Genomic DNA, 26,366 nt, shown 5'->3' with positions numbered 1-26,366 from the left:
CCTCACAAGCGGCCAGGTGCTCCCGCCAGCCCCCCGGACGGCTCCTGCAGCTGCGGGCCCTGCGTGGCAGTGGCCCAAGAGGTGCAGGAACTGATGAGCTTGCTCTGGGCTGGCAATGGGACACCAATGCCGCTCTACACTGGGATGTGGCAGGCGTTGTGGAAAGAACTGGACGAGCTGGTGAAGCGAGGCCACCTGCCCTGCTGTGGCTCGTCCGGCTCCTTCAGACGCCTCCATCCCATCAAGAGGCTGCCCCCAGCAAGAGTCGCCATCCCTGGGAGAGCCTCTACCCCTGCAAGGATGGCACTCCCCCAGAGAGCCGCCATCCATGCAGGAACCTCGGGCTGTCAGACAACATCCATCCTGCCTGGAGCCTCCGCTATCTCTGACAGCCCGCATCCCTCAGAGAGGCTCAGTGAGACCTGTCAGCCTGCACAAGGTGCAGAGCCCGTGGACAGGTCTCCCAGCTCCCACGGACCCACGGACTCGAGCAACACGGGCACAACCCCGGCCGCAGACGTGGCCAGGGCAAGCCCGCGAGTCCAAGTGGGAGCCCAGCCCGAGGCAGGGGAGCCATCCCAGGAGCAGGTGCTGGAGCAGCAAGTGTCCTGGAGCCAGGAGCTGCCAGCCCACAGCTCCCAGGACATTGTGCCCGCTGTGCCGGCTGGTAACAGCTCATGCCTGGAGATGGAGATGGTCCTCGAGACACCAAGGAGCTTCGTCCATCTCCAGGCAGCTGCTCTGAGGTGGCCGTCGACTACGAGTAAGGACTCTGTAGGCGAAGGTGAGATCTGAGGAGCTGTCTGAGGCTCCACTGGGGCTCTTGAGGGGCAATCCCAGGCCAGGCCAGGGCCTCAGAGAGCAGCCAAGGCCCTGGCTATTTTCGGTGCCTCTGATGCCAGGGCTTCAGAAACCCCCTCTCTGGTTTGCAGCCGCTCCTGGGATCCCCCCGCGCGAAGCCTCGGGCTGTAGCCCCGGCCGTCCAGAGCACCAGAGTGCAGCCCACGACGCCGGGGACAGCGACGGTGCCGCCCTGCCCCGCTGCAGCGCGGCTCCTGCAGCCGCCTGTGCGCGCTGCCCCGGCCCAGCGGTGCCGCTCGCCGGCTCCACGGCTGCAGGGCGGGGGCCGCTGGCCGGCGCGCAGCAGGCAGCAGGTCAGAGCAACGTGGCCCGCGGTGGCTCGGCCCGCTTCCCTCGGGGCACCTGGGGGCTTCGTGGGCGCGGGGCTGATGGCTCGCTCTTGGCCGCAGGGCAAAGAAGCAGCTGCAGGAGCTGTACGAGCTGGGCCCGCAGCTGGGCAGCGGTGGCTTCGGCACCGTCTTCTCGGGGACCCGCCTGTCGGATGGGAGCCCGGTAAGTGGCCGGTGTGGCCGGGCACGGGACAAGGGGCAGGGGCGGGACGGGGCAGGGCTGGAGCTCAGCCTCCCTGTCTCGATGGCTTGCAGGTGGCCATCAAGCGCGTGGCCCGGGAGAGCGTCCTGCAGTGGGACGAGCTGGTGAGTGAGCGGGGCCAGCGGCACAGAGCGGCCGCGGCGGGCGGGGATAAGGCCGGGGCCCGAGGGCGGGAGGCGGGGCTGGCGGCGGGAGCGGGCGTGAGCTCAGCGTGCGAGGCCGAGCGTGGCGGGCGCGGGGCTGCCACACACCGGTGCTGGGTCCAGGCAGGGGGGCAGCTCCCAAGCATTCCCTGCTTCGGGAGGAATCCCAAGCAGCAGGGAGGCTGCCCAAAGGGGCACTGGGGGCGTCGCGGGCAGGGAGCGGCGCAGCCCCAGGGCAGCCCCAGGCCCGCTGGAGGCATTGTCTTGTCCTCGCAGCCCGACGGCACCCGTGTTCCCCTGGAGATCGTGCTTATGGAGAAGGTGGGCTCTGGCTGCCAGCACATCATCCAGCTCCTCGAGTGGTTCGAGCAGCCCGACAGCTTCCTGCTGGTGCTGGAGCGTCCGGAGCAGTCCCGGGATCTCTTCGACATCCTGCTGGAGCAGGGGTTCCTGTCCGAGGAGGCGGCGCGCTGGCTTTTCTGCCAGGTGCTGGAGGCCGTGCAGCACTGCAGCGCCTGCGGCGTCCTGCACCGGGACATCAAGCCAGACAACCTCCTCGTGAACCCGGAGACTGGCGACCTGAAGCTCATCGACTTCGGTTGCGGCACCTTCCTCCAGGAGCGGGTCTTCAGAACCTTTGCGGGTGAGCCCCAGCGCGGGCCCTGCTCCCAGTGCCAGGCCCTGCAGGGCCCCGTTCCCTCCTGGGCTGTGGGTGCGGCATTCAGCCGGCTGCCGTGTGGCCCGGGCCAGATGCTGTGCCCCAGGAGCCGGCTGCCGGCCCTGCCCACAGAGGGCGGCTGCAAAAGCCATGCCCCGGCCCCTGGGCTTGGCAGGCCCGCAAAGGCCTCGGGCTGCTCTGCTGGCCTCCTGGGCCCTGCAGAATGGCCTCTTGGCTTCGTCCCGTGGTCTGGGGGATGCGGGGTGGCCGGGGGAGGGGGGGGATGTTGTGGCCTGCGGTGCAGCCCCTGCCTCTGCCAGGAGGCCGGCACCAGGCTCTGGAAGCCAGCAGGCTGCACCTGCACAGCGCTGGCCCGTGTCCCCTAGGAACACACCTGTACAGCCCACCCGAGTGGATCAGCCTTGGCTACTACCACGGCCATGCGGCGACCGTCTGGTCCCTGGGTGTGCTGCTGTATGTCATGGTCTGCGGGAGCCTCCCCTTCCAGGACGACCGTGGCATTGTGTCGGGGCAGCCGTGCTTCACAGCAGCGGGTCTCTCCAGGTGGGTGCGCGGCCTCAAGAAGGCAGCTTTGGCAGACGGCCCGGCGGGGCCCAGCGCGGCCCTCAGGCAGCCGGGCGGGAGGTCAACGTGCCCTCAAGGGCCGGCTGCAGGAGATGGCCCGTGCCGGGCTGGGTGTGGCACGCTGGCTGAAGGAGGTGGCGCTTGTCCTGCCGTGCCGCTGGCCCCGAAGGGCAGCTCTGAGCGCACGCAGCGTGGCCCGGCTTCTGCAGGCGCCGGGAGCGGCTGGGCAGGAGCCTTCTGCAAGTGACCGGCGCTTTCTGCCTTCTCTCCCCAGAGTGCCAGCATCTGATCAGCTGGTGTTTGGCCAAGCACTACGTGGACCGGCCAGAGCTGGAGGAGGTCCTGCGCCACCCTTGGGTGTGGGGCGGGCGTCTTTGATGCCCTGCCGGAGCCTCTGCAGCACCCAGTTACCGAGTCCCACGCAGGACTGAGGGTCCCAACAATAAAACATCTACCAACCCATTTCGGGCTGTCAAGTTTGCTCCTTGTTAGCTACTTCGGCTAAAGAGACCTCTTGGGAGAGGGGAAATCCCAGCGTTCCCTTCAGCCTCCGTCACGCTTTTGATGCCTTTCCCGCAGATAGGTACTTTTGTGTCTTTAAGGGCATGCTGTAGTGCGGGTAGGAGGGGCTTTAACAAGCCAAGAAATGCAGCAGTGAAACAACAGCTTTACAAGTGATGCCGTCACTTGGTGTCTCTCTGTCATTCTCTACATTTTGTGGTCGCCAGGGATTTTCTGTGCTCCTCCGTTTCGGGGGCGCTGGGGGATGTCTGTCTTTTTTTGTCCTGTAGGGGACTTGGGAACCTTCGTGCACTCTCCCTTTTGGGTGGTTGGGGATCTCTGTCCTCTTACCCTTTTGGGGAAGGGACAGAGGGTCTGCCTTTGTCTGTATCTTTGGCCAGGGGGCGGGAGGTTCTCCTCTGTTTTGCAGGGGCCTGGGGCTCATCTGACCTTTGTGACTGTAGGGAGGTCTCATCCTCCTCTAGCCTACGGAGAGGGCTCCATGCTCCTTTCCCGGGTGGGGGACTGGGGCACCTCTTTCCTCCGTTGCCCTGGGGGATCGCTGGGGTTGTCTGTTGCATTTTCTTCACACGCGGCAAATATCAGTCAAAGTGGGACAGAAGGGGTAGGGGTGGCCCTCTCACACTCATCCCACTCATTCCCCCTTGCACTGGCTTTACCCATGGAGTGTTGAGCGCCTTTTTAGGGTCTCCAGCCCTAGTCCAGCTCAGCCCCCTAGAGCCAGGCTAGAGCCGGCTGAGCCCCGTGTGCCCTGAGCCGAGCGGGGATTTGCAGCCAAGTTGGCCACAGTGACTACAAATAAATTGAGTTTCAAACCTCTGACAAGAGGGGAAGGGGCCAGCAGAAGCTCAGCTCAAGGCATGAGGAGAGCGGACTTCAGACTGCTCAGGGAACTGGTAAGCACAAGTCACCAGGGAAAATGTTTTTGCAGGTGCCGGGGCCCGTCCGTGCTGGTCACTTTTGAAACATCACCTCCTAAGGGCACAGGAACAGGCGATTCCCAAATGGAGGAAAGCCAAGCAGGCGAGGCATAAGGCTGGCTTGTCTGAAGAGACATCTTTCTGGGAAAGCTGTGTGCCCAACAGAATCAAGGTCAGGAGAAGAATACACACATGCTTCCTGCCACTGTAGGGAGCAATTTGGTGCAGTGAGATCTCAACTGGAGATGAAGGTGGCCAGAAATAAGTGGCACAAAAAAAAAAAAAAAAAAAAAAAAAAAAAAAAAAGAGTATTTTCAAATTCATTAAAGGAAAAAAGATTGTAGAAATAACATTGCCCCCTTGCAGGATGTGGATGGTCACCCCACAAACAGGAGCAGAGACGTGGTACAGGTGTTTCACGCGTTCTTTGCTTCTGTCTTCAACACTGAATCCCTCCCTTCCCAGTGGAAAACATTGCTTGTACCGAGGGACACTGCAAAGTCCTTGGAGAGGGCAAGTCCTGCTCAGCAGAAAGCAAAGCCCTCCAGTTTGATCCACAGCATTCCCATCTTGAATCCAACCCCAGAGTGTGCCAGCTTTTGGGAAGAAAGGACCCGTATCACAGTCAAAACCGAGGCAGTAGATGGACCATAAGCAGTCTTTGGAAAATCCTGTTTTATTTAGAGCAGAGGCACTGCAGAAGTTGGTGAGCTGCTAACAAAAATTCTTCCAGCCCTCAACAGCCATTTTAGGAGAGCTCCCAGAGACAGAGAAACTTCACCTCCCTTTGTCTCTGGAGGATGTTCTCAGATTCACAGAGAATTCGTTGCTTCAAGCTGGTTTGGCTGAAGTGCCCTGGGAGCCATGGGTGTCACACTGGTGGCACCAGCACTGTTCCCAGATGTGCCACCACTTGCTCCAGGGAATGATTCGTTGCAACAGGCTGAGCTGCGGTTCCACTTCCAGGCTTTTTTCTGGCCATGTCCATCCTCAGGGATGAGCCGTTCCTGCTGATCCCTGAGGCAGGCGGGGCGGTGATGGCACAAAGGGGCTGAGGCTGGTGTGAGGCGGGGCAGTGAGTCACACGGCTGTCCTGGCCACAGCACTGTGACATCACGGGGCCAGGCCTTTAGACGCCGGGCCAGCCCCAGCAGCTGCCAGTGCAGTCGCGACGGGACGTGCCGTAGCCATGTGTGACGGAGCTGTCCTCGTGACTGTGCTTCTCCTGCTGCTGGCCGCTGTGGCTGTCTGCTGGGCCCTTGCCCACTGGCAACCACGGAGGCGGCAGACAGGAGTGGCAAAGAGGCGCAAGCGCCCCGGGGCCCGGCCCAGAGGCTCCTGGAGGAAGCGAGGAGCCCCTGCGGCTCCCAGGTCCTCCAGGCCTCGGGTGACCCCTCACAAGCGGCCAGGTGCTCCCGCCAGCCCCCCGGACGGCTCCTGCAGCTGCGGGCCCTGCGTGGCAGTGGCCCAAGAGGTGCAGGAACTGATGAGCTTGCTCTGGGCTGGCAATGGGACACCAATGCCGCTCTACACTGGGATGTGGCAGGCGTTGTGGGAAAGAACTGGACGAGCTGGTGAAGCGAGGCCACCTGCCCTGCTGTGGCTCGTCCGGCTCCTTCAGACGCCTCCATCCCATCAAGAGGCTGCCCCCAGCAAGAGTCGCCATCCCTGGGAGAGCCTCTACCCCTGCAAGGATGGCACTCCCCCAGAGAGCCGCCATCCATGCAGGAACCTCGGGCTGTCAGACAACATCCATCCTGCCTGGAGCCTCCGCTATCTCTGACAGCCCGCATCCCTCAGAGAGGCTCAGTGAGACCTGTCAGCCTGCACAGGTGCAGAGCCCGTGGACAGGTCTCCCAGCTCCCACGGACCCACGGACTCGAGCAACACGGGCACAAACCCGGCCGCAGACGTGGCCAGGGCAAGCCCGCGAGTCCAAGTGGGAGCCCAGCCCGAGGCAGGGGAGCCATCCCAGGAGCAGGTGCTGGAGCAGCAAGTGTCCTGGAGCCAGGAGCTGCCAGCCCACAGCTCCCAGGACATTGTGCCCGCTGTGCCGGCTGGTAACAGCTCATGCCTGGAGATGGAGATGGTCCTCGAGACACCAAGGAGCTTCGTCCATCTCCAGGCAGCTGCTCTGAGGTGGCCGTCGACTACGAGTAAGGACTCTGTAGGCGAAGGTGAGATCTGAGGAGCTGTCTGAGGCTCCACTGGGGCTCTTGAGGGGCAATCCCAGGCCAGGCCAGGGCCTCAGAGAGCAGCCAAGGCCCTGGCTATTTTTCGGTGCCTCTGATGCCAGGGCTTCAGAAACCCCCTCTCTGGTTTGCAGCCGCTCCTGGGATCCCCCCGCGCGAAGCCTCGGGCTGTAGCCCCGGCCGTCCAGAGCACCAGAGTGCAGCCCACGACGCCGGGGACAGCGACGGTGCCGCCCTGCCCCGCTGCAGCGCGGCTCCTGCAGCCGCCTGTGCGCGCTGCCCCGGCCCAGCGGTGCCGCTCGCCGGCTCCACGGCTGCAGGGCGGGGGCCGCTGGCCGGCGCGCAGCAGGCAGCAGGTCAGAGCAACGTGGCCCGCGGTGGCTCGGCCCGCTTCCCTCGGGGCACCTGGGGGCTTCGTGGGCGCGGGGCTGATGGCTCGCTCTTGGCCGCAGGGCAAAAGAAGCAGCTGCAGGAGCTGTACGAGCTGGGCCCGCAGCTGGGCAGCGGTGGCTTCGGCACCGTCTTCTCGGGGACCCGCCTGTTCGGATGGGAGCCCGGTAAGTGGCCGGTGTGGCCGGGCACGGGACAAGGGTCAGGGGCGGGGACGGGGCAGGGCTGGAGCTCAGCCTCCCTGTCTCGATGGCTTGCAGGTGGCCATCAAGCGCGTGGCCCGGGAGAGCGTCCTGCAGTGGGACGAGCTGGTGAGTTGAGCGGGCCAGCGGCCAGAGCGGCCGCGGCGGGCGGGGATAAGGCCGGGCCCGAGGGCGGGAGGCGGGGCTGGCGGCGGAGCGGGCGTGAGCTCAGCGTGCGAGCCGAGCGTGGCGGGCGCGGGGCTGCCACACACCGGTGCTGGGTTCCAGGCAGGGGGGCAGCTCCCAAGCATTCCCTGCTTCGGGAGGAATCCCAAGCAGCAGGGAGGCTGCCCAAAAGGGCACTGGGGGCGTCGGCGGGCAGGGAGCGGCGCAGCCCCAGGGCAGCCCCAGGCCCGCTGGAGGCATTGTCTTGTCCTCAGCAGGCCCGACGGCACCCGTGTTCCCCTGGAGATCGTGCTTATGGAGAAGGTGGGCTCTGGCTGCCAGCACATCATCCAGCTCCTCGAGTGGTTCGAGCAGCCCGACAGCTTCCTGCTGGATGCTGGAGCGTCCGGAGCAGTCCCGGATCTCTTCGCCATCCTGCTGGAGCAGGGGTTCCTGTCCGAGGAGGCGGCGCGCTGGCTTTTCTGCCAGGTGCTGGAGGCCGTGCAGCACTGCAGCGCCTGCGGCTTCCTGCACCGGGGACATCAAGCCAGACAACCTCCTCGTGAACCCGAGACTGGCGACCTGAAGCTCATCGACTTCGGTTGCGGCACCTTCCTCCAGGAGCGGTCTTCAGAACCTTTGCGGGTGAGCCCCAGCGCGGGCCCTGCTCCCAGTGCCAGGCCCTGCCGGGCCCCGTTCCCTCCTGGGCTGTGGGTGCGGCATTCAGCCGGCTGCCGTGTGGCCCGGGGCCAGATGCTGTGCCCCAGGAGCCGGCTGCCGGCCCTGCCCACAGAGGGCGCTGCAAAAAGCCATGCCCCGGCCCCTGGGCTTGGCAGGCCCGCAAAGGCCTCGGGCTGCTCTGCTGGCCTCCTGGGCCCTGCAGAATGGCCTCTTGGCTTCGTCCCGTGGTCTGGGGGATGCGGGTTGGCCGGGGGAGGGGGGGGAGGTTGTGGCCTGCGGTGCAGCCCCTGCCTCTGCAGGAGGCCGGCACCAGGCTCTGGAAGCCAGCAGGCTGCACCTTGCACAGCGCTGCCCGTGTCCCCTAGGAACACACCTGTACAAGCCCACTCCGAGTGTAGATCAGGCTTGGCTACTACCCGGCCATGCGGCGGACCGTCTGGTCCCTGGGTGTGCTGCGGTATGTCATGGTCTTGCGGGAGCCTCCCCTTCCAGGGAACGACCGTGGCATTGGTGTCGGGGCAGCCGTGCTTCACGCAAGCGGGTCCTAGCCCCAGGTGGGTGCGCTGGCCGTCAAGAAGGCAGCTTTGGCAGACGGCCCGGCGGGGCCCAGCGTCGTGCCCTCAGGCAGCCGGGCGGGAGGTCAAACTGTGCCTCAAGGGCCGGCTGCAGGAGAGATGGCCCTGGCCGGGGCTGGGTGTTGCACGCTGGCTGAAGGAGGGGGCCGCTTGTCCTGCCCGTGCCGCTGGCCCCGAAAGGTCAGCTCTGAGCGCACGCAGCGGGGTGGCCCGGCTTCTGCAGGGCGCCGGGAGCGGCTGGGCAGGAGCTTCTGCAAGTGACCGGCGCTTTCTGCCTTCTCTCCCAGAGTGCCAGCATCTGATCAGCTGGTGTTTGGCCAAGCACTACGTGGACCGGCCAGAGCTGGAGGAGGTCCTGCGCCACACTTGGGTGTGGGGCTGGGCGTCTTTGATGCCCTGCCGGAGCTCTGCAGCACCCCGTTACCGAGTCCCACGCAGGACTGAGGGTCCCAACAATAAACATCTACCAACCCATTTCGGGCTGTCAGTTTGCTCCTTGTTAGCTACTTCGGCTAAAGAGACCTCTTGGGAAAGGGAAATCCCAGCGTTCCCTTCAGCCTCCGTCACGCTTTGATGCCTTTCCCGCAGATAGGTACTTTTGTGTCTTTAAGGGCATTCTGTAGGTGCGGGTAGGAGGGGCTTTAACAAGCCAAGAAATGCAGCAGTGAAACAACAGCTTTACAAGTGATGCCGTCACTTGGTGTCTCTCTGTCATTCTCTACATTTTGTGGTCGCCAGGGATTTTCTGCGCTCCTCCGTTTCGGGGGCGCTGGGGGATGTCTGTCTTTTTTGTCCTGTAGGGACTTGGTAACCTTCGTGCACTCTCCCTTTTGGGTGGTTGGGGATCTCTGTCCTCTTACCCTTTGGGGAAGGGACAGAGGGGTCTGCCTTTGTCTGTATCTTTGGCCAGGGGGACGGGAGGTTCTCCTCTGTTTGCAGGGGCCTGGGGCTCATCTGACCTTTGTGACTGTAGGGAGGTCTCATCCTCCTCTAGCCTACGGAGAGGGCTCCATGCTCCTTTCCGGGTGGGGGACTGGGGCACCTCTTTCCCCGTTGCCCTGGGGGATCGCTGGGGTTGTCTGTTGCATTTTCTTCACACGTGGCAAATATCAGTCAAAGGATTTGATGTGTTGTTAAGTTTGATTTCTGTCAGTTTTAGTTTTTCTGGTACCTGGGTGGTGCTCAAGGGTCCCTTCTTCCCTGGGGCATTTTGGGAGGGACTCTAGTCGTGAGGGAAATGTTCCTGTCCCTCTCACCCCACAGGATAATGTGGAATTTCTCCGTCTTCCTTACCTTTGCTGGGCTGCCAGTGGTTTCCCATCCCCAAAGTGGAGGGGGAGCCAATGCTTTTTCCATCCTCACATCCTGGGCAGTTCTCTGTCCTCCTCACCTTTGCCAGGCTGGTGGTGCTCTTGGTCCCCCAGTGCTTTTGGGGCGCCCTCTGTGTCCATCCCTCTGCACTGTGGGGTGGCAGGTGTTGTGTCTGTGCTCCAGTTAGGGGGACAAGGGTTTTCACTCCCCATTCTGCTTTGGAGGGAGCCAGCATCAGCTCTCCATCCCTCTCCAATTTTGGGGCCCTGGCTCTTTTTCCCCCTTTGATATGGGGTGGGGGTGGCACGGGCTCCATCCCCCTCCTGTTTGGGGGCTGGCATTCTCTCCATCCCCTGATTTGGGGGGCCAGCTCTTTGTCTCACTCTGATTTGGTGGGGGGCCGGCACTGTCGCTGTCCTTGCAGCCCTCGGCCACTCTTTGTCTTACTTATCTTTGAGATTGCTCTATGGCTTAGAGTTTCAGTTGGGGCTGGTTTTGGGTTTAGGACTAAACGTGCCATTTGGTTTAGGGCTGAGCATTTGGGAAGGGCCTGGAATTGGGGCTGGGCTTGGAGTTAGAGCCAGCTTTAGATTAGAGTTGGGATTGGGTTTAAGGCTAAATGTGGCATTTGGTTTAGGCCTGGCTTGAGATTAGGTCTGGGGCTGCACCAGTCTGGGACTAGGATGAGGTTAAATCCAGGACCAGTGAGTGTGTCTAAATGTGGAGTGAGATGGAGATCAGCATCAAGGTGGCACAGGGCAGAGGCCACTGCAGGATGTCCCTCAAAGAATATTCTCTTCTCCAGGCTGAACACCCCCAACTTTCTCAGCCTTGCAACATCATTGTCAGGGTTGAGGTAGACGGCCTTCACCTTTTTAATTTTTTTTTTTCCTGCAATATAAAAATGAGAGAAGCTTGGTGCCTCTGGCTTCCTCTAGAAGAAGATGCCTGGAGGAGGGCAGGCTCAGCCAGTCCTGCCCCATGGCACCAGCTGGGGTTTCCACAACTGTGCTGAGTGGCCTCTAACCCAGGCCAGCCCCTTTGCAAAGGAAATTGCACTTTTCTTTGGAAGCAAACGGAATGAAGGCAACGCAATTTCATTGCCAGCCCCATTACAGCAAGAGGCTGGAATAGTTAGGGATGTGTCACCCAAGCATGACAGACCCTGGAGCTTCTTCATCCAGGAAAAGCCCAGCATGGAAAGGGTGATGAAAGGAATCCCTCCATGCCCCTCTGCTGCAGCTACAAGCACAGAGAGGAGTGCAGCAGCAGAGAACACCCAAGAGCCAGCAGCCAGTGCTGCCTTAGGAACTGCACTTACACCCAGGGTCATCTCTGTGGAATTTATTGTCATTTTCTCATCAGTTCTACAGTACAAAAGCATGCAAAAAATAGCCTCTTCTCTTCATGGTACATATTTACAGTGCAACAGCCACGTGCTGTCACAGTACTGAGTGCATTTACATCATGCTTGAATTATAGCAGAGCACATACAGGGGCAGAGGTTCAACTTCAAGTGCAACAAGAGACTGAAATACCGACCGAACAGGCCTAGAAATAAGAAAGAGCAGCAAAATTACAGCACAGAGGATCTGCATTGTACCGTCAAGAGTTGCAATTCATGTTTTCTTGAATTTACACCATTTTTTGGAGCACTTTGATTGATGGCTTGTGGATACTGACGGAGGGTCTGGGCTCTGCCAGCAGCAGCTCTGAGCATACATGGCTTTTCTTCAGGAAGGGAAGGAGCAAGGCAGGGACTGATGAGCTGCGTTCCTTCCCTCATCCCATGGAAGGCTGCATTCAGAGCAACAAGGTCATGGCATAATCCAAGTTAATTCAGCCTGGGAGGGACTCGAGCCGAGCATGGACTTGTGTAGGAGGATCTGGGCCAGAAAGGAATGCCTTGCACTGCTTTGCTCAGCAAACTCCACTACAAATGTGCCCTGCTAAAGCAGAGAAGTTTGGCACCTCATCCAAGTTCTGTTTCCACACAAACCCTCCACTCTCTGCTTTCCAGTCTCCCTGCTGCACACCAGAGGTGCTTGTGCTCTCAGTGGCACCTCTCAGCACAGCCCTGCTGCCTTGGGGAATTTACTGAGATCCCTGTCCCTGGGAGAGCCTGGGCTTCTTAGGGCCTGGGACAAAGGTCCTGGGCTGGTGGGACAAAATTCCTGGGCTTTTTGGGCAGGATGGGAGGGAAAGCATTGAGCTGGGGAGAGCAAACAAGCTCCCAGCCACACACTACAAATGGAGAAATTCCCCCATGGCAGTGCTGCCAAGGGCTTCAGGACAGAGTTGTGCTGCAGGAACACGAAATTTCTCCCAGCAGCTCATCCTTTCAAGTCTGGCAATAAATAAGGAATGAAATCACACTCTGGAAGTTATTTTATCGAGTCACCGTTTGTTTTGCATGGAGCAGCTACACTGTCCCTTGTCAGGCTCCCTCTGGTTGTAGCCCTACACAAAGTCACTTTCCCACCAGCAGCCCTGATGCTGAAAACCTCATCTGTTTGCGAGTGTGACATTCACAGCAGCACATTCCTGCCCAAAGGGTTAAAAACATGGACTGTGCATTCCTCAGTGCAGGACAGAAGAAACTTGACCATTATTTTTGCTTAGCACTACCCCCAAAACCAAAGACCTAGAGCCATTAATTGAGCAAGACAAAGAAATACACCTCCTGAAGATCAAAGAGATGTGCTGTTCCCCAGATGAGAAATTTCTTTCAAGAAAATCATCCTCAACCTGGAAGAGTCTGGAAAACTTGACAAGATGCAATGGTGTTGGGGGAAAGAGGAGCCAGCCTTCCTGGTGACTCTGAGCCCAGCTAACAGAGGCCAGAGCATCCCAGTGCTCCAGGAACAGCAGAGGTGTTTTTGGAGGGGAAAAACACAGAGCACACACCAAAGCACGAGTGTGCCACACCTGCTCTGCTCACTGCCATGCACAGCCCACAGTGAACCTCTCCTCTCATCACAGAGAGGAGCAGACAAATATTTACCCATCCAGCTAAAGAGAGTGATTTTACTCAAGAGCTAAAAGCGCTGCCTTGCCAGGGATGTTTATTCTCAAATAAATCCCCTCTCTTCAGTCTCTTCCTTTTTTCAGAGCAGAAGCAGTGTTGCTCTGAGCTGCTCTAACATGCACATAAACAAGCAAGGATTTCAATGCAGATGAGTGAGTAGAGCCTATTTTTGCCTATCTGAGCGTTTCTCTTGCTGCCAGGGACATTTTTCATCTCATTTCATGCAAGTTTTCAGGCTGCTGTTTGTGACATGATTGGGGTGATTTCTGGGGTATAAAGGAAAGACTGTTGGCAGATTTGCTGAAGAAGCAAGGTGTGACACGAGCTGAGAGCTCAGCTGTACAACTCGAGCTGTACAACTCTTGGACCTGTGGGAACAGCTCCAGAAGGATTTCTTTTAGCTGAAAGGGCAAATATTTCAAAGTAGATTTTGAAATAATCATAAAAACATCCATTCCTCTCCTAAACTGAAGTGATGATTTAGGCACCACTAAAAGAACATAATATGGAGCTCATTAGTAACTTATTGTTGGTTGCATTAATTGAGGCTGAGAACAGCCTTCCTGCAGCCTTGCCCCACCAGCTTCCACTCCCTGGGCATCACTAAAATAACCCAAACTGCCTGGGTTAGCAAATTATTCTTGCCTCAGATTAAAAATACAATAAAACCTTATGTTGCATTCTTAAGAGCTCTTTGAGCACAACCCAGGAATTGCTTAGACTTCACAAGTCCCATAGGGATGAGGATTACCAGAACTCCCTTTTCTGCCTGGGGTAGGGCATGTTCCTGAGATGTGTTCTTGTTCCAAGGTCACTCCCTGTCCCTGTCCTGGGGACACCAATTGGAGAAAGTTTTTTCCACAAACTGGAGGACAGTTTGCCCAGCTTGGCCCCTGGTGTGCAGCAGGAACTGTGGCACCATAGCACAGATCAGTTTGTATCCAGAGATATTTGTCCTTTCCACAGGCAGTGGTTTCACCTGGACAATCTCTCCCATTTGCAGAATCCCCTGTGGTCTCAGACCTTTCACTCCCTCCTCTGGGTACTTAAATCTTCATTACAAGGCTGCAGGATCCAAGCAGGAGGTCTGGTGTCCCAGGCTGGGGGAAGGATCAGGGCATCCTCCTGGTGCAGGACCAGGCTCCTCAGAGGATGCTGAGCTCACAGCTGGTGCAGACACAAACAGGCAGGATTTAGCACCTGGAAGCTGCAGTGCAGAGCTCAGGCCCACAGCAGTAACCTTTACAGCATCCAACACCATTGCCAGCTTTCCACATTAAAGGTCTCCATTAAATAGAGAAGCTGCAATGTTATTTCCCATTTTGCCAATATTTACAGGTGAGATGCAAGGAAGAGCCCGGGCTGCCGAGTGTTGAGCATCCCACTGAGATGGCTGAGGATGAGTGAGGGGAGGTGACAGGCTGGGGACAGACAAAAGGCACCAGCAGCAAAGCCCAGCTATAAAATGGTGGGAACCATCAAATTGGATTGCAGCAAACAGAACAGGAACACCAGGATATGCCAGTCACTATCAAAAGCCCTCATACATGTGTCCCCCTGCACAAAAAATAAGGGAACAAAGTCCCAAGTCCTCAGGATTAACCTAAAAACAGACACTAAGATGATTATGTAGGAACCAAATTTAATCATGTCCTTTCTTTAAATACTATAGATAAGATTCCAATCCCACTGGCTTCCCAGGGGCATCTTCAGACCCCATAAGGCTCAAGGGAAAAAAATGACATATTTTGACAGATGGATGTCACTGGTTTTTATTTTCTGAATGGAAGAGTGAAATTCCTGATTATCCACACAGTCTGTACAGTCAACAGCCACAGAAATGGCTGTGTTTGCCTTTTTGTATTTGCCTTTTTAAGTGCAATCTCTTACCGGTTGTCCAACTGTTGAGATGAAGCTTCTAACCCCAAGTTTAGAAGCAATCTATGGATAAAATAGCAGCATCAGCAAATGCATAAAATCAGTCTTAAAACAAAAAAAATTAAAGCCTTAAAAAAGGAAAAGATCAAGTTGTGAACTTGTGCTCTGTAGCTTTCTAAAAACCCTTCACCAACATTTTCCATCCTAGGAACCTGTCCCAGTTTGGGTCATTTTCAGGAAACTAAAGTTTAAAAGCATCAGGTACATAAGAAATGAGTGAAGAGAAGGAACTGAAATAAAATAAAGCCCAAACCTGCCACTCTTTTCAGCTGGAGAACATGGTCCATGGGTGCAGGACTGGGTGCAGCTGATGGGGTCTTTGGGAATTCCCATTTATTCCCAGCTCTTTGGGAAGAGCAGCGCTGGCAGATGTCCCTGGAGCACTAAGCTGTTCTGTGTAGCAGCATATCCCCATGCTCCAGAGCTCTGTGACATTCCAAGGCTCATTGCACATACAGGGAATCTCCTCTGCTTTACAGCACTGCCCTGACTAAAGCCATGGCTGAGGGCAGGACAGACACTGTGCAAAACTGAGGGATGACAGGAAAAGGGAAGAAAGAGAAAGAAAGGCATAGGGAGGGACAGTGTTCACTCCAACAGCAAGATCTCATCCTCATTTAACTGCTATCCAAAGACATTTTGCCATCAACTCCACACCAGGAGCAGGACTCCTGATGTACAAGGGCTTTACCTGTGCATTAAATAAAACAGTTGCCCTCCAATACAAAACCTGTCTGTAATGCCATTTTTCTTTTCTTGACGCTTGAAGTAGAGAATGCAAAAACACAAGGGAAGATTCTCTGGAGGAAAAGGACCCTTGAGACAAACCAACCCCCATTCCTTGGCCGAGAGCCCCGACAGAGCCCCGAGGTGAAGCACAAGTGGAGAGCAAGGCACACACGGAGGAGCCACGGGCACCTTGCCCAGGGAACGCGCCCGCGCTGCCCCCGGGCTCGCTCTGCTCCTCGGCGCTGCTCTGATCCTCCAGCCTGGCTTCCTGCCTTGGTCCCTTTTGGTGGGTTTAGTCTGGCTCTGGTGTAGCTGTGCTGGCCCCGGGCTGGGTGATGAGGGCAGAGGTGACACCACGAAGGGCACGGCCAGCCCGCAGCAGCCGCCGGCCTCAGGACGCGGCCTCGTCTTCGCACACGTCGGGCAGCTCCGGGTCCCTGGCTGCTTCTCTGCTCCCTTGTGTTCTACACGGGTGGCAAGGAAACAAAGACATTGTGTAGGCACAGAGCAAGGCAGGGGGAGCTTCTTCCAACCAGAAGTATCAACAGGGAACAGCAATCAACCAGCCTGTTGTGCTGGTACCATGTAAAGACCTCAGCAGTATCCCAGCACAATGCCCTGCAGAGATGTGCAGCTTGTGCCTGGACACCTACTTGGCCTCTTGTGGTAATGCACCCCACACCCCCAGCAGGTGCTTCCAAATAGGGACAGAGGGTCAATTTACCTCTAGACATTTTAGGAAGCTTATCCTCTTGGCAGTGATTGGCTCAGCGCCAGCACAAGAGCAGAGTTTGGGCTCCGAGAGTGTAACTCAAATCCTGTATCTCTCCCTATTGGCAGCAGGCCAGGTTGCCCCTCCTAAAACACTCAGTATTTAAGGAGCACAAAAGAAGAAAAAAAGGCTTTTTGGAGTGTTTCTAGCAGGGTGTCAGAGGCTTTCCTGGACACCTGTGCGTGGCTTATCTTTTGTTTTCTGTAATGTTTGTTATTTTGATATTTCTTTATTGAACCTTTTGCTTTACAAAAAAAACACCTCTGAAGAGCAGTCTCACTAATTGATTTTAGCCACTTCTCTGCAAAGGCTGGACCCTCAGAGATTGATACATTTACACGTGGTTTATTACACTCTGGCCACCTGCTAACTGTATCAGCCTCTGCTCCCAAAAATGGAGCTCTCCACTTCCCTCACTGCCCTTCTCCACAAGGAGGTATCTGGTTCTAGGGGAAAGTCTTGCAAACCAGCAGCATGGTTTCCAGATTATCTAGTTTGCATTTGGAGAGTTCTGGCTTGCTCTCCTTTAATCTGATTTTTTAATAAAGATCAGAGTGATGGGTTGATCCCACAACTGCTTCTCCAAATGTAAAAATAAATGTTTCTGCCAGAACTCAGTTTGTCCTAGACAAAACCTGTGATTTCTGTTTCTGTGAGTTTGCTAAGAACAGCAGTCCCCAAAACCTGAGAGCAGCAGCCCCAGAATCTCAGCCAAGGTTACTTACTTGCATTGCACATACACCACAATAACTTCAGACTTTTCCTCCTACTCCTAATTTTTGATGTTTTCTCATGTAGAAGGCCTGAGCTTTACTGCACTCCAGGGCATCCTCCAGGAGCAACACCTCCACCCAGGCCAGCCACCCCCAGACAGCATGTGACTGTCACTGTGACTGGATGGAGAAAAAGGACACCTCCAGGTGCCACCCACAGCAGAAACCCATTGCAGGCAGATGACTTCACCTAAAACACCCATTTCTCCATCATAAAGATACCACAGCACAAAGGAGGTGATCAGCTCCAAGCAATTGTGTCTCCCAGGTGTCCAACCTTACTCACACCAGTCTGGCTGCACACAGAATCATGGAATGATTTGGGTTGGAAGGAGACCTTGAAGATCATCCCCTGCCATGGGCAGGGACACCTTTCACTATCCCAGGTTTCTCCAAGCCCTGGCCAACCTGGCCTTGGGCACTTCCAGGAATGGGGCAGCCACAGTTTCTCTGGGCACCCTGTGCCCAGTGCATTCTGCAGAACCTGCAGGGACAGGCCAGCTTGGCAGTGGAGTGCCTGGAGCACACACTGTTTGGGGGGAGTTCCAGGGGTATTTCCAGGCTAGGAACAACACACAGGGCTAACTGATTTTTGAAGAAAACCAGAAATTGCCCAAAATCATGTTCCCTTCTCCCTCTACTTCAGCAAAGCCCTGCAATAAACCTGACCTTGAACCTATGAAACATTTCCTTGCAGGGAAGGCTGAGGAACAGTTCTGTTTTCAGTGCCTGTCATCCCCCTCTTCAAATGACTGATCACCTCATTTAGCAGCAGAGGCTCTGTTCTGTGGCAGCCTCAGCACAGCCCGGCTCCCTGTGTGCACATCCTGCTCCTGTCAGGGTGTCTCAATGCTGTCCCACCACTCTGAGCAGCCTCTGCTTCTCCACACCCTCACTGTCAGGGTGAGGGACCCTCCTGGTGGCAAACACCAGCCAAAAAGCTGGGGCTGCCTGTGAAGCAGCAGAGCTCCAGTACCAGAGCTCCATGTCTGCACAGGAGCCAGGCTCGTGCCGTGAGGCCTGAGGCTGGATGGGAATCTCCAGTAAATAACTCCTGCTAACAACGAGACTCTATTTCTCCTATATTTTTTAAGCCACGGGGGGGCAAAGCCTGGTTGTGCAATTACCCAGGAGAGTACACCCACAGCAGCTGTGGGGGCATCCCAGCCACTGGGGATTCACATGAGTTTGGTGTCAGCAAGGACTGAGCCTCCCCACACTGCCCTCCCAACCACAGGAGCACGGGACAGGGATGGGACAACCTCCACAGCACAAACACCCCCTGGCAGCTGTTTAATTCCTGCACTGAGTCCCCATTCAATGCAAAACCTGTCCTCAAGCTGCTGAAGTCCCTTCCTCCCGATGGAAAGTGCAGCAGCAGGAGGCAGTGGCCACCAGCTGGCGCACGTCAGTCCCCACCCGCCTCTGCCTGCCTGCTCCTGGCTATTTTTGGAGAATCTCTGCAAGTCCTTCCTCACTCAGAGCAGGCAACATCCTGGCTCTGGCTCATCCATTTGTCTCAGAGCAATAAACCAGGCCAGGCAGAGTCTCCAAAGTGCTGGAGCTGCTCCCAAAGGTATTTAGAGATGTGTGGATGTTTCCCCAGTCTCTCAGCCCAGATCTACTCCCAGCCTGGCTGGAGGCTGTGTCCTGCCCCACCACTGGATCCTAGGCCTTCCCAATGAGGTGTCTGTAAGCAGCTCACTGTGGTTTACATTAATGTGATTTTTTATTTAACAGAATTACGGGACCAACACTTCTAGAGGGGTCTGCTGCAAGTGGTTGAGCAGTGACCATGTTTTGATGAAGTCCTGGTGGGTGTGGGGGGGTCACTTGAGAGAAACAGTTTTGGTCTGCCCGAGCCACTCCCAGTGCTGCACCCGAGGCAGGAGCACAAGGGAGTGGGAAGCATCTGGAGCAGAGAGGCTCCAGCCTTATTTTGCATAACCACTAAATATTAAACTCAAATTACAAAGCTCAGCCTTTCCCAAATTCTATAGCTATTCCTTCTGCAAATGTGGACTGAGCACCAGTTCCCTGCTAAAACCAACTGGTTTTTTTTTCACCCCTCTCTCCCTCAAAGCAGCTGAAACACCAAAGAATCCAAATAGAAATACTAATAAAAGCATACATAAACATTAGTGTCACACCACACAGAATGACTGCCAGTAAACTGCTCCTACAGGAAGGAAGGATGGAGCCAATGCTCTCACTACCACACAAATCAAGAGGCTGAGGGGTCACCAGGTTTCTACAGCACCTGGGGAAACACAGACATGGAACTTACCTTAAAGATGGATGCAATATTACAGATGTGTTTAGAGGATCTGTCCCTGAGAACAAAACAATGAGACCAAAGGAAGAAAGTGATCATGAAGACAATGGCAGCGGTGAAGAAGCTTGTATTTCTAGAGTGCAGAGTGGAATGGAGATGGAACATCAGCCACATTTACCTGAAGGACAGATGGGGACAGGCAGTGGTAGCAGTCATACAAACCCACTCCAGCCTCTGCCACTGCTGAAAGCTCCAGATGGCTTCCACACCCTGCTGATGTCCAGCTGTGCTTCCCTGGGCCCTCTGGCACTCTGGGCTTTTGTGTCCTATCAGCACCTTGTGCAATGGGGCAGAGCCCCAGGAGCACTGAGCCCTCACTGCTGATGGTGCATCATTCCAGAGGAGAATCCTGTGCTAACCTGGGAGGACACCAACCTGCATGTGGGGCATGGCTTCTCCTACCAAAAACATGCAGCTTCTTCATTGGGAGCAGCTGTTTCGCTTGGAGACCTGGCCAGCCACATTTTTTTTACCCTCCTTTTCCCCTTGCCTCCTTGTGCCTAAACCTACATGGATAATATGGCCCTAAGCAGTGAGAGCCCTTTTGGTCTCTTTGTTGGGAGGGCTGGAACAGGGTAGGCTTTTATAACCAACTGATCCCCCACAGAGGAGCTGACAACCACATTCATCAATGGTATTAGCAGCCATAATGGGAAAGTAATTGTGTCTGTCAAAACACAGCAATTAATTTGATAGGTTGTAGTGCAATAAATGAGAGCAATAAATGTGGTGAAGCCATGTGCTGACTCAATAGGAGAAATGTGGAGCAGGCAGAAGAAATGCAGCAAACACTGCTACCAGAAACCCAGAACTTAGCTGTGAATGCTAAACTGGGCTTAAAAATACCCTGGAGATGGAAAATTAGAGAAGATCAGTGTTTCTGCAGCCCCCATAATGATAGGCTTGAACCTAGCCTGGTCTGCAGGATCCAGTGAGACGTGGCCACTGCCCAGCTGACAGGGTGAGGTGACAGCTGGCAGCACTCACACCATTCTAGGTGTGCAAACCAAGCACTGCTAAATGGGCCTCTTCATTTTAGTTCCCCTCTGCTGCTGAGTGTGTCTGCACTGAACATCTAAACTGTTCAGTGCTGATAAACAGAGCAATAAATAACAGCCAGGAGAGGACTCGCTTCTTCCAGGTCTAAAGAGCCCTAAACAACCTTTCTCTCCTCTCAGTATTAACTTAAGAACTGTTTCCTATCAGTGATGTCTTAGTGATGTCCTCTAAAGGCATCAAGGCTACAACAGGAGAGCCCTGCTGCTACCACAGACATCTGCACAGGCATTTCCAGGAACAGAGCCCAGCACTCTGTGTGGGTAATGCAGGGAGAAATTTAAAAAAAGATTCAGCCACATGATTTAGTTTCCTCCTCTCCAAATCCAAAGAGTGAGCTTGAAGGACAGCTCCATTTTAAGAGCCATCAATTAGGCATCAAATGCCAGAAAGCCTCTTGGTACCAGAGCTCAGCTCAGCTGCCAGAGGATTTCCTACAGGGTATATCCTCAGAAATGGCACAGATGTAAGATGCTTTGAAGCAGCACTGAGTGGGGCTCTGGCAATTTCACATGCAGCCCTAATTAAATAAATTGAATGTGGAACTGGAGTATTCTAATTGCTTTCCTTTTTTCTTCCGTAGAAACACAACAAATTATTTCCTACCTACAACTAGAAGGAGATGCAATATTACAAAAGCTGACTTATGTCCCTCTAAAGACACTGCCACTGGGGAGAAGGAGCTCTGTGGAGGAGAGCTTGGAAGTGTGGCTCATTTTTTCTCTCAGCCCCTCCTGGGCAGCCACATGGCCAGAGCACAGTGATGGCTGCAGGCACTGCTTTTCTGGCATGTCCCAATTTGGGGTCTCCAGTCCAGCTACAAGGGTGATGGACATGCAGAAACTCTGCAGAGCCTCATTACAGCAATATTATCTGCTCCTGCAAGTCATAAACTTTACAGAAATCCACACTCACTTGAAACTTATTTTAACACAGCTCTATTCATAACATTGGCACTCAATATGTGTAGCAAGGGTGGTTTTTTCTAGGAACAACCAATCTGAATTAAGAAGTGGATGAGCTTGGTGCTTTACTCTGTTGCCCCTGAGGAAATAACACTGTCATCAAGAGATAACTCATTGAACAATGAATATTTCCCATTTAGCCATGGCTCACTTGAAATTAACATCATTAGATCCAACACATCTATTTAAATTTGAAGTTCTTTGCATTAGATTCAGTCAGTAAAGCATCTTCCCAAGTTTTGAAATAATAATAATCCATATGCCTTAAAAGGAGCATCCTGCTCTAGTGTTTAATATACAATGCCATTTTTTGAGAGATTTGGCAAGTATCTTTCTTTTAACAACACTTTTGAGATGGGTTCTCAAAGCTCCAGTTGTGCATGAAATAATTTAGGATTAAGTCAATTGTACTGCCAAAAATTGGCACTGATGGCACGAGACTGAGAAATTAAAACACAGGGATTAGTGCAGTGGAGAACTGGCACATTCACACTCATTTTGGGTATTTCTAAGTGCTCACACAGGTGGACAGAAGCCAGCCCAGCAGAGCTGTAGCTCCATCCCTGGCCTGGCATGGTTTTGTAAACTAAAGGCACCAGACACAGCAGCCCAACAGTGGGAATTACACACTTCTTTTAAAAAAATAAACCTTTTAGTCCGTACAAGGAGCCCTGAAAACACACAGGACCAGAATGAGCTGAGACAGGGAAAGCTTCTGGATTTCAATGAACTGAAAAAATCCGACTAGCAACTTTTAAAAGGACACAAAATTGGAGGCTTGAAGTGGATCTTGAAGGCATAAGAATATTTTATAAAGGACAAGACATTGATAATGTGGCTGATCAGAAGGTTTCACAGCCACCTGAAACCAAATGAACTTTGTTTTTTCTGCGCAGCTACTAAAGCACCCAGCTCCAGGCAGGAACCAGCATCAAGGGTCAAGGAGTTTTCCCATCATCTGGGTGAGTTTTCAAGCATCTCAATGAAGGTAGAAGGGAACAGATCCCTTTTGGAAACAGGCTCAGGGTGACCACCCTGAAATATCAGTTCAGGCAGGGTCTGAAAAGAAATACTGCCTTGGTCCAAGTACCTGTCTGGGACAGTGGGAGAATAAAATACATTTTTCTTCAAATTTAGTAAATGTTTCCCCATTTCAGAGCAATGCAATGCAGTGATGAGGAATGATAGTGAAGGTCTGGGTAGGGATGTGTGTCCAATTAGCAACAACTAATTTGGAAGGCATTGAGTGAAGAGAAACAAATCAGGGCAAATCGCTTGTGCTAAGATGGCAAAGGAGCTGTGAGTGCCATGCTCCAGCTGATGTCCCACCAGCCAGCACTCATGAACAGGGTGTGGAAATGCCAAACTGGTGTCTGGCCCAAGGACACCAAAGTGTTCACTGAAGTCCCAATACACAGCTGGGGATTTAGGACATTATCATCCTTAATTGAGCTGAGCCCTTAAATCCCCACACACCTATGAGAGACAGAGAGAAGCTCCTCTATTGTGTTGTCACTGGTGCAGTGAGACTCAGCACACCCTCGTGGGAGTCTGCCAGGAGTGCTGCTGGGATTCTGGATGGAAAAAAGAATCATTTTGGGACAACACAGTTTTGTTGTCAGCCACAGCCTTATAGATTCTGTGGGATGAGAACTTTATTTATATAAAAATAATTGTCCCAGATCAGGCTACTGGTCCAGCTGTTATTTACTGGACTGATGCGTGCAGGATCCTGGCTCTGAAAGGAATCAGTGCCAAAAATGATGGAGAGAAAGAGTAAGAACCAAGTAAAGGACAGAAGAATCTCTCCCCGTCCCTGTATACACCATCATGGTTAAAAACTGTTGATGAATCTATTAGTCATCGAGATCTCTATTCCCTTTTTAATCCCAAAATAGTAATTTATACCAAACCTTCAAAGTATCCCCTTGCAATGTGTTCCACTATTTCATGAACTGGCAAAAACTGTGAAATCATACGTATGTGTTCTCAAGTGAAAAAGCAATTTCAAAGCATTCTGTTTTGTCTGACCATGATATCTCTGCTCAGACTTGGGCCCCAGACCACAGGTCAAATCCCATCATCTTATTCTGAGTTAAAAAACTGTTCATTTGGTACCATTTCTGTTGTCCATAGAATAAAGAATTAAACCCTCCAATATATATAACCAAACTACACCCTAATTAAACTTATTTTACTTCACCAATCTCTAATGGATCTTTGTTCACAGCATTATAAACTAACAGGTGAAAAAAGACTAAAGTTTAGCACCTTACATGTGTTTAGGCCAAACGCATCTTAAAGAGAGAACTGCATCTATAAAAGAGTTTTTAGGCTGCAGTAGTACACTCTGTTTCAATCTGAGAGGACTTGAGGATAGATTTTATCTCCAGTGTTGGATGCAGAAGGGAGTTTTGTCTTTAAATGCTACAGAAAAGATTTGCAAACTGCTTCCCCCACCCTCCCTCCCCACAGACCTTGGCCCTGCCCTTGCTGCAGAACCAGGTGTGGCTGTAGGTACCTACATCAGCAGGTTCCCTGGAGCAGACATGGATCTCTCCTCCCGCCTCGTCTGCACCTCAAAGGGATTCCCAAAGGAGCGTTTCCTCAGCATGGCCTTCACCAGGATCTTTGAGGAAGAGAACAGACCGGTGAGAACAGCAGGACTCACTCCTGCAAGCGACTTCAAAGGAGGAACAACAGCTTCTTTAATAATTCAGTGGACACTTTACAGCACTACAGCAAAGAGCACGAAGCAAAAGGACTCACAGAAGAGCAGCTTGAGAGAGTCAGGCTGCTGCAGTGCTCAGGCACGAGAAGTTCACATTGGGTCAAAAGGCCAAGATTTCACGCCAGGAACACGTGTCCCCCTGTGGTAATGCACCCCACACCCCCAGCAGGTGCTTCCAAACAGGGAAAGAGTTTCAGTCTACCTCTAGACATTTTAGGAAGTTTAACTAGGAAGTTCTGTGTTTTTCTGACCATGATTGGCTCAGTGCCAAGAGAGAGGCAGCTGTTGAACCTTTTTGCTGTTCTTCAAATCTTGTATCTCTCCTTATTGGCAGCAGGCTGGGTTGTCCCTCCTAAAACATTCAGTATTTAGGAAGGAGCCCAAAGAAAGTAAAGGGCTTTTTGGAGTGTTTCTAGCAGGTGTCAGAGGTTTTCTCAGACACCTGTGCGTGGCTTTTCTTTTGTTTTCTGTAATGCATGTTATTTTGATATTTTTCACTTATTAAACTTCTTACTTTACAAAACACCTCTGAAGAGCAGTCTCGCTCAAATTATTTTAAGCCAACCTGCAAGGGCTGGACCCTCAGAAATTGATACATTTACAGGTGGTTTATAAGACTCTGGCCTCTGTGTTAAAGTGTCTAATTCCCTCTCTCCAAACCTCCTCCAGCAGCTGAAGGCTTCAGCACAGCCCCGTGCTCAGAGGACGAGGTGTATTCCACACTTACCACGGCTGGCAGGCTGGGGATGGTCTTCACAGAGTTCTTGACCTCCTCCTCGGTGACCTCCACCACGGAGCAGTGCTCCTCCTCCAGCGGCAGCGGCTCCGCGCCGCCCCTGCTCAGCCACGGGTGCACCTGCAGGGCACACACAGCTCAGGGCTGGGCAGAACTGGCCACAGGGCTCACTGCAGGGGCAGCTGTCAGCACGGCTCCATCTCCATCTCAGCGGGTTTTTAACCAGCTTCCTTGGGAATGGCTGCAGTGCTGTCACAGCTGCTGCCCCCAGCCTGCACTGTGGCACCCTCTGAGTCAAGTTTGAAACACTTTGAAAATCTGAGTTATTTGGAGTGTTTTCATTTTTTTGTCTTGCATGCAGCACAGCAAAGCCCCCTTTTCTTGCTGCCTCTCCTGAGATGGTTTCTTGGCTGTGATCAGGAACGAAGCCCTGTCTGAGGGCATGGGCTGAGCACAGAGCCTCTGTCCCCAAGCACAGCAGCATCTTCTGTGCACAGCCAGGGACAAGGGCCAGCACTCAGCTCTGCTCTTCTACCTACAGAGTCTTACATCGTGCCTGCAAGAGCTGTCAAATGAAATCCCATAAATACAGCTCCAAACCTGGCTTTGGCCTCCTGGGCATGGAGGGAAGGGATATCATGATTTTTTCCTGAAGCTTTTCTACTGTCAGCTTTGTGGTAATACTGGTGTTGGTCTGGGACAAAGCCAAGCAGAGCTTGCCCTGTAGATCATGCTGATGGATCTCTATGGAAATTCTGAGCTCCTCCAGCAGGTCTAAAGCCTTGGTGAGGGGTGACAGGAGGACAGCAAGCCCACACAAACCCAGAATGAAACACAACCTGTGAAGCACTGTGCTCTGCCAGGCCTATTCATTCTTTCTATTATTAAACATCTCCCAAATTATGGTGATAGAAACAAATGGGCTGCCTTGAGGCCACTGGCCACAAAAGGACCGGAGGAGGAACACACATCCAATCCCTGGAATGCACATCCAACACTGCCAGCCCAGGCTCTGCTGCTAGCAGCTCCCCTGACAGTGTTGATTCTCGCAGGGATTCTCTGAGATCAGCCAGCTTTTGAGTAAATTTCATTTAAATAAGTCAACAAGAAAGCTTTTGTCAATACTCCCCAAGCGAGCAGCAGTGGAGGAGCTGTGACTGCAAATGAGTTCTCTCCCTTTCCAAGGGAGGGTGCTAGAGACAGCTCCTAAAACAAACACTGGGAACAGCTCTGCCTCCTCAGAAGGCACCAAGGACATAAATCAGCTGAGACTAAAAACTCTAATAGCAAGGTCCAGCTTACCCTTTATTTCAGGGACTGTTATCCTTGTTTCTGGGTTTTTATCGAGCATGCGCAGGATCAGATCCTTGAGCTCCTCACTGATCTGTGCTCTGAGAGAAGAAAACAGCAGCACACAGTTAAACAGGGAATTGTAAGTGCAGCAAGGCACAGTTCCTGCTGCAGTTACCTGGTAGAGAATCTGCTCTGCTCAGGAGATATTTTCTCTGCAAACCTGGCTTGAAAAAGGAAGGCACCACAGTGACTGCTACAGGGCTTGGTTAACCTGTTCTGCCCCTGAACACAACA

General features: G+C 53.9%; 1 protein-coding gene across 1 annotated transcript in view; it reads right to left on the bottom strand.

The window, feature by feature from the left end:
* Nucleotides 1-11,041: 11,041 nt before the first annotated feature.
* The window catches only part of CAMKK1 (calcium/calmodulin dependent protein kinase kinase 1), a 55,823-nt gene continuing 40,498 nt past the window's right edge, over nt 11,042-26,366 (bottom strand). The window contains exons 12-15 of the mRNA XM_066333188.1: nt 26,077-26,170; nt 24,771-24,893; nt 23,838-23,941; nt 11,042-15,875 (exon numbers count right to left, since the gene is read on the bottom strand). Of these exons, the coding sequence (XP_066189285.1) occupies nt 15,803-15,875; nt 23,838-23,941; nt 24,771-24,893; nt 26,077-26,170 (394 nt within the window). The 3' untranslated portion in view covers nt 11,042-15,802. The remainder of the gene's footprint in view (nt 15,876-23,837; nt 23,942-24,770; nt 24,894-26,076; nt 26,171-26,366) is intronic.

This window comes from Sylvia atricapilla, chromosome 20 (assembly GCF_009819655.1).
Source record: "Sylvia atricapilla isolate bSylAtr1 chromosome 20, bSylAtr1.pri, whole genome shotgun sequence".
NCBI lineage: Eukaryota > Metazoa > Chordata > Aves > Passeriformes > Sylviidae > Sylvia > Sylvia atricapilla.
Note: the sequence above shows the minus strand (reverse complement) of the source record. Positions and strands in the feature narration are given on the sequence as shown.